General features: G+C 39.2%; 1 protein-coding gene across 2 annotated transcripts in view; it reads left to right on the plus strand.

Moving 5' to 3' along the window:
• LOC121912675 (VPS10 domain-containing receptor SorCS1) overlaps positions 1–8,280 on the plus strand; it is a 177,088-nt gene extending 168,808 nt beyond the window's left edge. The window contains exons 24-28 of one of the 2 annotated variants that reach the window (XM_042434986.1): positions 4,357–4,456; positions 4,931–5,036; positions 5,673–5,830; positions 5,976–6,025; positions 7,395–8,280. In XM_042434986.1, the coding sequence (XP_042290920.1) occupies positions 4,357–4,456; positions 4,931–5,036; positions 5,673–5,830; positions 5,976–6,025 (414 nt within the window). In that variant the 3' untranslated portion in view covers positions 7,395–8,280. The remainder of the gene's footprint in view (positions 1–4,356; positions 4,457–4,930; positions 5,037–5,672; positions 5,831–5,975; positions 6,026–7,394) is intronic. The other variant, XM_042434976.1, reaches the window with a different exon arrangement.
• Positions 8,281–12,828: the final 4,548 nt, after the last annotated feature.

A 12,828-nucleotide genomic window follows, 5' to 3' on the forward strand; every position in this document is an offset into this window, starting at 1 on the left:
AGTACCAAATTATTAATGTGAAGTATCTCTATCTCTATAGATGTCATAATGAACTTGAAGAACTTGTTCTGCTTTTCAACACTCTCTTTTTTCTATTCTGACCAGTGTGGTATTTCTCCATGGAGATCTTTTCTTACCAGGGACCTCCTTCATCTTAGAGGGTGCAATGGCATCAATAACATTTGTAATTTTAGAACTGAAATTATCTACAAGCTCATTGACTGAGACCCAAGAGAGGGCAGATGTTGAAGAGAAAGCCTGAAATATTTTACTGGTAGTTTTTTTTTTAGAGATCAGTGTTTACCATGCATAGGTTCTACTTGGGGCAGCCTCCGCGAAGGCACGGTCATCTCTATTTTTGTGCCTAGATCTTGCAACATCCAAGAGCATCTGGTTGGTCGATCTCAGGGAGTATGATCTAACTGGAGTATGATGAGGCAAGAGTTCCGTTAGATAAGGTGGTGCCAGCCCATTTAAAACCTTAAAAACAAGCAATAAAATCAATCCTGAAAAGGAGAGAGAGCTAGTGGAGAGAGGCCAGTACGGGTGTTATATGATCATGCTTTCTTTTCCAGTGAGAAGACGAGCAGCTGCATTTACATTACTGCTCTACACCGACATACAAAGAATTACAAGTCTACCCAAGAAGTAATGAAAGCATGAATAACTCTCTCAAAATCTTTGGGAGAGAGATTGGCCTTTATCTTTGCTAAAAGTCTTAACTGAAAACAGCTAGTTTTGACAACTGAACTAATCTGTTTATCAAATTTGAAGGAGCTGTCAAAAATCACACCAAGATTCATTACAAAAGATCAATTGTAAGAAGCTAAAGGGCCAAGAGTATCATCAGAGTCATCCAATAGGTCAGGTCGTCAAAACATAACAATCTCAGTCTTATTTTCATTAAGACTGAGAAAGTTTAAATCCATCCAAGTTTTGATATCTTTTAAGTAGTTCAGCAAAGGCTGTATTGAATCTTTACTTTTTTAAATATACACAGATAGATTTGTATGTCATCAGCAAAACAACTGAAAGGAATATCATATCTCTTAAAAATGGACCGGGCAGCATATACAATCAAAAGAAGATGGGGCCCAAAACGGAGCCTTGAATACCCCACATGTAAGTGGAAGAATATTCACCTTGGTGAACAAAAAACTCTGTCAGGTATGAATGAAACCATTTGAGGGCAGTACCTTTGATACCTATGTACTGTTCAAGACATGATAAAGGGATTCTATGTTCCACAGTGTCAAAGCAGCAGTCAGGTCTAAAAACACCAGAAAAGCAGAGTTCCCTGAATCAACAGTGAAGAGAAGATCATCAAAAACCTCTTAAAAGAGCTGTTTCAATACTGTGGCATGGTTTCAAACCAGACTGCAACTTTTCATAAATGCCAAGGTTATCTAAAAATGTTTGCAATTGAATAAAAAAAATACTCTCTCCAAAACTTTAAACAGAAAAGGTAGCTTAGATATTGGCATCTCTTTTTAACAGTTTTAACAGTTCTCTGGTATTTTGATAAGCAGTCCCATAAAATTCCTAAGTAGACTTAGAGTTTGGACCAACAATAACTACACAGTCAAAGTCAATACAGATTATAGACAGCAGTTCAGTGAAGTTATCAAAACAGTTTGCACAGTATTTAGGTGGCCTATAGATATTTAGAAATATAGTTTGAGAAGAGGAATTCAACTGAGGAGCCACATGTTCAAAAGAAGCAAAATTTCCTTAAGTTATCTTCTTGAATTGGAGGGCATCATTATCGGTTGAGTGCCTCCTGTTTCATAGCAGATTCACCATTCTTTTTCTATTACCTATCAAGACAGGAATTGAGAAAGCTACCAGCACACTGGGCCCTGGCTTGTCCTGGGAATATTCATGAGTGCCATCAGCTTTGTAGCCTGGACCCAGCAGATATCAGTTAGAGCCTGCTGTATTTTAAACACAAATAACTGGAGATGCTGTGCTTTCAGGCTGGGGAGACAGAAGATGATTGTTATGACATCATGGCAGGGAGGGAGGGGCTGGGCCAACACTGGCAGATGTGCCAACACTGGCAGAGGACTTAAAGCCCATGGTGGAAGTGGATGGCAAGGGGGGTTTAGGGGAGACAAAATGGGAGTAGGGCGGAAGGTAAGTTTGGTCCCAGCAGCTCTTTCATCTGGTCAGTGAACTCCAAGAGGGGGGAGGAGGGAGAAATTGTGACTGGAGAGGAAGGTGAACTGAATGAGGTTTGGGGGAGGGGGATGAATCCTCACAGGTGATTGTTGGTAAAGGGAGTGGAGACTCTTCTTCTTGGCTCTGATGTCTCTCGTGTTTAAAGCTCTCTTCAGGTGGGGGCTGAAGTGGCTCTCAAGGTTTCTGCTGCATTGTGTTATGTCTTCTTCTTGTTTTGATTCCTCTTGTCTCCTGTCCTTGGTAGAGGGAACAGATGGGTGATGCAGGAAGTAAAATAGGTTAGAGATGAACAATTTTACTCCTGACTTGTTAATGCAAAGTACATCTGCTTTAAAAAGATGTTTGTGGTCCCCACGTTACTGTGTAACATGTAGGGAAAAATTTCAAAGGCAATTATCATTTATTGCCTACTTTTTACAACCTAACTTTGTGGAAAGGAGAAGGGGAACAACAGGCTATGGAGAGTCCCTTAGAAGCACTTCGCGTGTATCAGTAGCTCAGCTGCAGTGACTCCCCACCTTGAGGGGTATTTGACATGTTTTTTTTTTCTTCCTGAAAACACATAATTTTAAAAATATTTGTATGAAACAAATATTGATAAAAAACCCACTATCTGTGCCTTGCCGAATGACACTACACCCCTATTACTTATAATACTATACTTGCTTGTTACGCTCTTCTCAAGAGGGCAAAACACAATTAACGCAACATTAATCTGACTCAGGTCTGTAGCTCAGTGGTTCCCAACCTGCTTTGGGTTGTGATCCCTTAAAATGTCCACTTGCCATCCTCCATCGGTTGCATATAACTGTGAGTTCTAGGCAGTTCTACAGAGGGATGATTTCTCAGGATTAGGAGCGAAAGTCTGAACCAGTTAAATTACTTTTGTTATTGTTAGTCATTTCCTGACCCCTCAGATCTATCTTGTGACTCCTTGGGGAGGTCTGGATCGCCAAACTGGTAACCACTGGTGTAGTCTTGTGGTAGTTCTTTTAATTTGTCCACCCTTTGTGTTCTGGCAGTCATTCACAAACTGACACAAACTGACTGCGGGCATTTGAACAGGAACACCCTCAGAAGTGCTGTCAAGGGCAAGTGATATTTGGACTCAATTATTTTTCAGTCTGACATTAGAAAAATGGATGAATCCATGCAAAGATTGATCAGAGCTAAAAACAAATTTGCTCTGAAATGTCAGAACAGAGTTAATAAATGATGAGTCAAAAGCAAAGACAGATGAGTCTGAGGTTTGATGATCTTAGCAATGACCTTTCTCAGGAGTTACATTAAAGGGGACCTATTATGCTTGTCCTTATTTTCAGACATATATATAATGTCACAATGTCAGATGTTCATGTTAAAAGTGGCCGACATGTCAAATATTAAGGTAAATGTATGAAGAGGTAATCACTGTTAGCAAAAAACACCAGCTTCAAACTGCTCTGAATGCTCAGTTTCCAATGTTTTTCCCACTTTCAGCCCAAGTCGATGTCGGTGACAGATTTGTTTATGTGGTCATCTGCCACACACACAGTGCGCCAGTTCATTGCTTCACTTTGCTAACATTATGGTGTTTTTCCAATGTTTTCGGGGTAGTCACGCCAAGCCATGACTCCATTACACAGCACTGCAAATTAAAATAAGTAGTATACGTGTTGGAGGTGTGCTGGTTGTCTCCTGCTCTTCATCAAACATCAGCATCATTGTGGCTGTTTCTGCTTGTACCATTCCTCCCCCCATTATTTCTAACCAATCTGCTGAATAAATAGCTCCAAATATATCCACATGTTGTTTCGACCGTTTTTTAGCACCGCTAAACAAGTTCCTCTAATTCAGTGAATAAAAGCCTCCTGTTATTTAGTAATTTGAAAGCTTTTAATTTGAAGCAGTAAAGCAGGAAATGTTGGGTTTGTGTCCAAACTTTACACAACTCTGATATGTAAATCTGGCCAATCAGAACAGAATGGGCTCATCGGTGGGTGGCTTAAGGGCAGACAGGAGCTCAAATGGACTGTGAAGAGACACGATGTATACTGAGGGGCTGCATAAAGAGTCAGTATAAGATAAATAAGGAGTTTTTTGAGCTTGAAATTAGCATATTAGGTCCTCTTTAAGTTTTTTTTTGTACACAATGAGTTGTGTTGAAATCATGTCTCCCTCTGTATCCACCAACAGCTCTCTGAGGTTTTGCTCAGCGCCTTGAATCAAAACCTTGTCCAGTTCACATTGCGGCCAGGGGTCCAAGTCACCGTCTACGCAGCACACCTATCAGCAGGTAAACAAATATAGCCATGTGTAGAGCTGCCCAGGAGGGCCTTTGTACTTCCTGTAGTAAGTGGGACAGAACTTAAAGCATGCAGAAAGTTACAAGACTATCAGGAGACCTAGATACAGTGGACAGCTAGGTATATTTTTATTATTTTTGCTGCCCCCATCAACTAATAACCCCAACCCTGTGTCTGATTGGCTCCCACCATGTAGCTACACAGAGACATTCAGAGAGTGAGCATCGTTACAAGTATGTGTGCCTCTTCCTATTGGGGATGCTGCTACTGTCCTAAAGGGGCTTATAAGATAAAGAGTAAGAGAAGTCCATACTACTGTATATTAAAATGATTAATATATGATTTACATAGGTGTCATTTATTCTTTACACTGCTCATTGCATGATTCAGCTGGTTGGGAATACAGTTGTTGTTAGTTGTTGTGTTGTTTATTCTGTGTTCCTCCTGTCTCTCTGTCTCTGCAGCGCCCCTAGTGGACACCAGTGAGAACCACAGTGGCTCTGCCATGCTAATGCTGCTATCAGTAGTGGTTGTGGGTTTAGCTGTATTTGTCATCTACAAATTCAAGAGGTAAAGTGTTCATGAAATGTCATGTCTATAAAGTCGTCACATTGTGCGTGATAGGGAGGTGGTGAAAGGTGTCTGAGCATGCCAGGGGGATCCTGACAGCTCAGTAAACAAAAGCTGCCTGCGAGGCTACAGAGAAGGTTGATAGCTGCCTGTCAAACGTCTACGCCAGCGTACCCACCGTTCCTCAGTGGAGAATTGGCTTTTTCCTCACACATCTCCAGGGATCCTGTGGAAATTCTTTTGTCAGGTCAATCTTTGCAAAAGAAATGTCAGTCAGTCTTCAGTTGTTATCAATATTAAGCCCTTTGAACGTAGGCAGTTGACCTTTCTGAAATGTTAAATTATGTCTCCTTGCCAAGGTGCAATTTCAAGGGAAAAGGGCACAAAGGGTCATGAAGATTTACAGACAAGCAGAGAGAGAACAAAACTTCAGATTTACAGACTTTATTTAGTAGTTGTGGAAATGCTGAAATAGAATAGTTGCAAAGAAAACAAGCAATGTTGTCTGGTTGATGCAGATAATGAGATGGTTATACATACAGTAACATATCGATGCACTGGCTGTGCCCTTGCTCTCTTTGTTTCAGTTAGGCTGTTCTCTTTATCCCTTTGCCTCACTGTAAATCTTTCCTCAAGGAAGATCCCAGGCCTCAACGTCTATGCGCAGATGCAGAACGAAAAAGAACAAGAAATGATGAGTCCAGCTAATCCAACAGAGGCCACAGAGTCCTCACAGCAGGACTTGGTGCATTCTTTGGAGATTCTGGACACAGAGTTTAACTCACGGCCCATCGGTAAATGTCCACTCTGGTTTGACTTTTGTGTGTGTGTGGCATTTAATTTTTTTTCCTCCACTGCTTGCCATATTTCATTCCATTGTGATCATGTGCTGATTGTTTCATGAGACTCATCCTGTGCTTTTTGTTGTGTGTTTCTCAGAAGTGAAATGGTCCGGTCAAGGGGTGAACGAAAACACTAAAGCAAAATGAGTATGATGAACAGTACAGTTGTTTCTCAGTAGAGCAATTAACCAGTTGATGAACACTAATGCTTTTAACCCTCATCCTACCAACATATTTAACATACAAGGGCTACCGACTGGCGTCCTGTACTACTGTAAGGACCAACCATCATAGCAAAATGTTAACTTATTTCTTCTCAAAACATTCTAAGCTATGTAATTAATTTCATCTGAAAAAAAATATTATTATTATTTTAGGAAAGTTACAGTTAATTTGCATAAATACAATTTGCAAAAATATATACCTTTCTTTAATACAAATTGCAGATTTATCCCAGTCTTTCCACAAAGCCTTCAAAATGACTGACAGAGTGACCCTACCCCCTGATAGTGTGTGATACTTTAAATTAGGACCCATGGCAAACATGAACTCAATAAACAGTTCCATCTATTAAAACTGCATAGATGGAATTGAGTGCTTTTGACTGGGGTCCCCCAGGACCCCAATACATTGGTATTTTTTAAAAAGCACTAATTAAAACAGAAACAGAAGGCAATAATATAATAATATTTTCTTTAAAGAGAAGAAAATAACACCTATCATAAATAAACAGTTTAAATTGAAATAAACGCACCTTTCCTCAATAAATATATTCTGCCTCTACAGCCTTTTGGTCTGATATGACCAATAGCTTATGGTAGCTGATGCTAACAAAATTCGGGTAGATATTGCTTGTATCTGAAATTACTGAGTAATTTCACTGACTCTAAGCATTTACCATTATCTTGTACTTCTCACTTGTGGCCACAGTGGCTGCTGTTCAAAAACATTTGTAATTTAAAAGCTGCTTTTCTGTTTTCATACATCCTTTCTCATCCAATTCAAAATTTGCTCCATATTATTTATATTGTCTAACACTTCTACTCTACTAAGACTTTGATGGCTGTTAAATAAACAACTTTTAAGTTGACATATCTGGTAAAATAATCTTTAAAGCTGCACTAATCAATATTTTACACTGTTAATAGTAACTAAAGTCATTCTGTAATGTGAAAGGAGTTGCTTGTACTAACAAACCAAATAAAATTATTATTCCCCAGCTCTACAGAGCCTTTTAGCCTCCTTTAGCTCATTGTTTTTGTTTCCTGGCCTCCACATTAAACTTTCATCAGCTGATTTACAGCGACTGAGATCTACTAATCTCCCTTTGTGCTACCTGGCCATTACCAAACTGCAAACAGACAATGTTAGCAATAAGTTGATGACCACACTGCAGCAATTTATACAGCTTTAAAGTATCTGTAATGCAACCAGCTAAATGTTGTAGGTCTGCATTAGCTTTCAATATAAAATATCCGCTGATACCTGTTTCTTTCCCTGTCCTGTTTTCCCTCAGGATGTATGAAACCTCATGTACATGTGAAATTCTCCACAGAACTCCCCACGTACATCGTCTGAACTGGACTGGATTACCACTACAGCTGCGTCATGGATATTTTTTACCATTTGGGACACAATGGTTTTGAGCTTTATACCTGTGCATGTTGGACCCTGCTGACACATACTGTGCTCTGTTAAAACCAGAAGAAACTGTGTACAGGTTTTTAATTTCATTTTAACATATGTCTGATTATATTAAACATTTTAAAAATTCCATCTATTTATACAAGTCAGATACATAATCCAGAGGGAACGCCAGCATGAACTAGAGAGGGGAAAAAATGTAATAAGCAACAGTGTTTTGGTTTTGCTTACATATCTGAGATTGGTTTGCTGTTCTATGAAGCTAACAGCAGTAGTGTATTATTTATTCATATGAATATACTTTTATGAAGTATGTTATTGAAGTGAATTACACATTTATTTTGTAAATCATGAATGTCTATGTTAGAAATTTGTGTATTTTAATAACAAATGTCATACTAAACAGAAATGCTGTTATAAAATATGAATAGGGTACTTTAAAGCTTTTGGTCCATTGTCTCTTGGAAAGCTGATTTATGGCACAATACACATTTTCTACTGAAATATTTCTTTTTTTCCGATTTTAATTTATTAACAACAGTACAGGGTTTGGTTCTCTGGATTAATTTAAATCTTGCTGTTAATCTAATGCTTCTGGTACTATTTATGATACATACCAGTTTGTAAAATGTTTTGTGCTTAAAAATAAGAGACCACTTCATAGCTAAGGTACTACAATGCACCTTCTGACTGAAAGTGATCCCCAAATATCACCAGGCATTACTCATTTTAGGAATAGAAGAAGAATAGAAGAAGAAACATGGGGACTGGAGGGTGGGGGTGGGGGGGGGCTATCCCACAATGAAAAGGATTCCAGAGTCGTCCTCAGCCTCACCCCGATCACAGCCAACATTCCTACTAGAGGCAGAGTACAATTTATCAAGGCTCAGATTTAAGGTGCCAATTGGAATGAGATACAACTACTTTGCAGGAGAATCCAAAGAGCATGGCAGCAAGAAAGAGAGAGACAGAGAGAGAGGGGTTAAGAGAGATGGAAGAGTGCTTTTTGGGGACGTGACACATTAAGCGCGTTCTATTGGACAGAATAAGAGGAGGCTGACTTCTTGAATACTTAATGTGGCTAGTCAAGCTCAAGGCTGGCTAAGGTTGGTGACACATTTAGGCTAATGTCCTGCCTCGCTCTCAAGTAGCACCCATCTTCATCCCAGCTCATTATGTCACTCTGTAGGAGCAGGAGAAATAGAGCGCAGATGCTACCAGGCTACACGGATGGTTAGCTTGTTCAGAAGACTGTTGAGCCCTGTGGTACTTTGTGTGCCAAATCTGACAGATGTAAATGCCTGATTGATGCCTCTCAAATCTTTTGGGGCAACTTTTCCGAATTTGTTTTTCCTCCTTTTACTTTGTGGAAATGTGAAAGTACAGTATGGAAGGAGTGTGTTTTTTGTCATCCTAGGATCTCCAATTGTTCTGTCATAGCTGTACAGAATTTTCCATAGCAGATGCACTTGCAGTGACAAACCATGTAGAAACTTGACCATACAGAGTGCTGATGATGAGACACTTTCATGCAACAGCTGCTTTGCATAATTTGACTTATAATAGCAGTTAAGACCCACTGAACACGAATGAATATCTTCTCAAGGCATTGTGGGATATCAGGCCATTCAGGACCACCACAGCAACAAGCAGTTGCTTTGGGCTGTATTAATTGCAACAAGCAGTGGCAAAGGTGATGTCATGTGATATTAGCCATGTTAGCAGCATGGCACTAGGGACAGCAATATCAGTCGGTCCTATCTCAACAATTGGATGGATTTCTATGAAATTCCATCATCAGGTCAAAAATTTGGTACATGGTGCTTAGACGATGACACAATCACTTTGGTGATGACCTGACTTTCCCTTTAGCACCACCAGCAGGTTAAGGTTTTCACTGATCCAGTGAAGTATCTCTACATCTATTCAGTGGATTGGCAGAACATTTGGTACAGACATTCATGGTTCTCAGAGAATGAATTCCACTGATTTTGGTGATTGTCTGACTTTAACTCTAGTGCCACCATAAGGTTGAACTTTATGGTTATAGTCGCCATAAGATTTGCTACATACATTCATGTTCCTCTTAGGATGAATTGTAATAATTTTGGCATTCCCCAGACTTTTCCTCTAGCACCATCATCAGGTCAAAATTTCAATTTGCCCAATTTCTTCATGACCAAATACTGGCAGGACTAATTACATTCCCAGCAGCTTCAGCTGTATTTTGTGTTTAGTGCTAATTAGCAAATGTTAGCCTGCTAAGACATTAAACTAAGGTGGTGAAAATGGAAAATATTATACCTGCTTAGCATCAGCATGTTAGCATTGTCATTATGAGCATGTTGATGTTAGCATTTAGCTCAAAGCACAGCTGTATGACTCTTATGGTCCTCCGAGTGAGTCCTCGCCAACAAGTGGCATAGTGATACTGACGATGCTTTCAAACATACAGATAAGAGGGCAGACAGTCTTTTGTCTCCTATAAGCCTAAAGCTTACATATCGAGCTCAGATCAGATATTTTCCTCAGTTGCCACTATACCAACACAAGACAAAATAGTTAATTTCCCTGGCAATGTATTTCCTCATAGTTCTTCTCCTTCAGGTACCAATAACTTGTTAAAGTTCATCATAGAGAAATGGGAAGCTGTTGACTGCAGCATTTATTGGAGTACTTATAAGTAGTTAAGTTGGAATAAAAAAAATAAAAAAAAGTGCTTCTGTTTCATAAGGGAATCAAAATGTGTGCGACCGGTTGTCTCCAGGTATTTGATCCTTTGCAGAACACATTTGCATACAGTTGAACTGAACTTACACATGCAGTACTGCTGGGTGCTTCTTGAGCCTTTTGAGTTGCAGTTGGTGGCGTCAGCGTCACGTCACATCTCCAGTGTTTGAGTCCATATTTGTGAATGGAGATAATAAGTCTAAAATGATAAGTCTAAAAGAATTAATATTTCAAAACTGCATGCTAAGATGATTTAGGTAACAGTTCTTCTTCCATCTTCAATTTCCATTGTAGCTCAGATGTTTGGACCGCACCTTATGTGTGCCCTATCTGAGGTTGCAGGACAGAATTTGTTGTCAGCTATGAGGTGATATATCTCGTTCCATTGCATGGTGTATGAGGGCAATTTTACATATTGGTGGTTGGAATTTTGTAAATCAGTGAAATGTCTCCAAAATGTAGCACTAAAATAATATTTGGATTCCCTGTGCTTAAGGAAATTTAAGTTTGTTTGTTTTTTTCTTTTTTTTTTTTTTTTACAGGTTTTGCAAAATTAAGAATGTAAAGTTGTATACTGAGAGGATTTAGTTCATGTTTCAGATTTAGAAAAGAGGTCCCCACCTCTCTCTGTCTGGCTCTGATTTTAACAGTTTGATGGAGCCACATAGTAGCCTGTAACCACAGAACTACGGTCCGAAACAGTGGAGTGCTAATCCTAAAGTCAGCTGCAGGGGACAGGAAATTACTCTGCCAGACATGATCAGGAGGTTGGTCATGATAAAAGCAACTTCTGTGTTTGAGTTTCAGTGGGACGAGGACAGGTTGAACAGACAGGATATACAGCTAACAAGAGGTATCTTTGGCCTCCTGGTTAGGACATGCTGTGATGTGACAGCACACCGTATCAATATGTAGACTAGCTTTGAGCTACACTCTCTTCCTATCTCTCCCTCTCTCTGTCTCTCTATCTCGTCGTTCTCGCAGAATTAGCAAGATTATTATTTTTGTAGAGAAATAATAATAATAAAAAAAATTTATTACTGTACAGCTTTTGTATAAGAACAGACGGTAAGGTGTTACAGTGTTTTTGTTTGACCTCAACTGTGCTGTGTGTAATTGTTTTATGCATTTACAATCATATTTATTAAATGGAAAGAAGTCTGTTAACTGTGCTCTCATTTTCTTACAATATTTGTAAAGAAATATGTATTTGCGGAAGTAATATTCAACCTATAAAGAAAACAAATCAAATGTGTTGGTATTTTCTTCTACACACACATACAGTACATATGCATTTACATTCATTTAACCCTCATCCTACCAACATATTTAACATACAAGGGCTACTGACAGGGTCCCTGGGGACCCGAAAATAAACCACTGTAAGAAACAACCATAATAGCAAAATGTTAATGTATTTCTTCTCAAAACATTATTAGCTATGTAATCAATGTCATCTGAAAAAAAAAAAAATTATATTGGGAAAGTTACAGTTAATTTGCATATTGTGTAAAACGAAAGTATATGGCCTACCTTTCTTTAATACAAATTGCAACTTTTATCCCAAATACAATCTTTCCATAAAGCCTTCAAAATGACTGACAAAGTGCCCCTATACTTTAAATACTATAAATTAGGACCCATGGCAAACATGAACTCAATAAATAGTTCAATCTTTAGGTGGAATTGGGTGCTTTTGACTGGGGTTGCCCAGGACCCCAATACATCAGCATTTTTAAAAAGCACTAATTAAAACAGAAACCAAAAACAATTATATGAAGTCATTAGGAACCAATTGACGGACAAAGTCATGAAAAATTGGAATGACAGTGTTACAGGCCTAGTAGGTGGCCTCGAAAGGCAGAGACAGGAGGCAGATGGCAGTTATAAAGAGTTTATTGTAAGTGAAGGTGTGGGACAGATGAGGAGGCAGATGATGGGGTAGATGAAGGCTGAATAAGTGTGGCAGGCAGGTGGGCAGAGCCGGGCTGGAGTTCAGGCAGCTGGAGTCTGGGTGGAGAGTGCTGGTGATCCTGGACAGAAGAAAAACGGGTTAAGAACATGGCAGACTAAACTGAAAAAAACAGGATACAGGGTCAAAATGTCTGAAGAGCTGGAGATGGGACTAACTGTGTAGCTGAGTCTACAATCCAGCGCTGACTGACTGAACCAAGGAGCATAAGTATGCTGATGACTCCAATCAGTGACACCTGGGCAGCTGAAGCCAAATCCAGCAGCGTAGGCTGACAGTCATTAAGCCACAACCTGCACAGAGAGGGGGAGAAAGACTAGGAGGCAGAGGGCATGACAGACAGAATGAAACACATTTTAGATATGACAAAAAATATACCCTTGGGGTCTGCAGGTACCCTAGTCAGTACAATTAAGGTTAAACAGTGGTGATATATTTCTATAGTGCTTTCAAAGAATCAATAAACTGTATTATGGAGCCTTTTCTGTTAGAACATTGATAAAACTATCTATTACAACTACCACTCATGGTTCAGAAGTATGTTTGCCATGATGAGTTCCAAAAAATCTGATATAAAGTAGATATAAAGGGCATCCATGTGATC

The sequence above is a fragment of the Thunnus maccoyii genome, chromosome 2 (genome assembly GCF_910596095.1).
Source record: "Thunnus maccoyii chromosome 2, fThuMac1.1, whole genome shotgun sequence".
Taxonomy (NCBI): Eukaryota; Metazoa; Chordata; class Actinopteri; order Scombriformes; family Scombridae; genus Thunnus; species Thunnus maccoyii.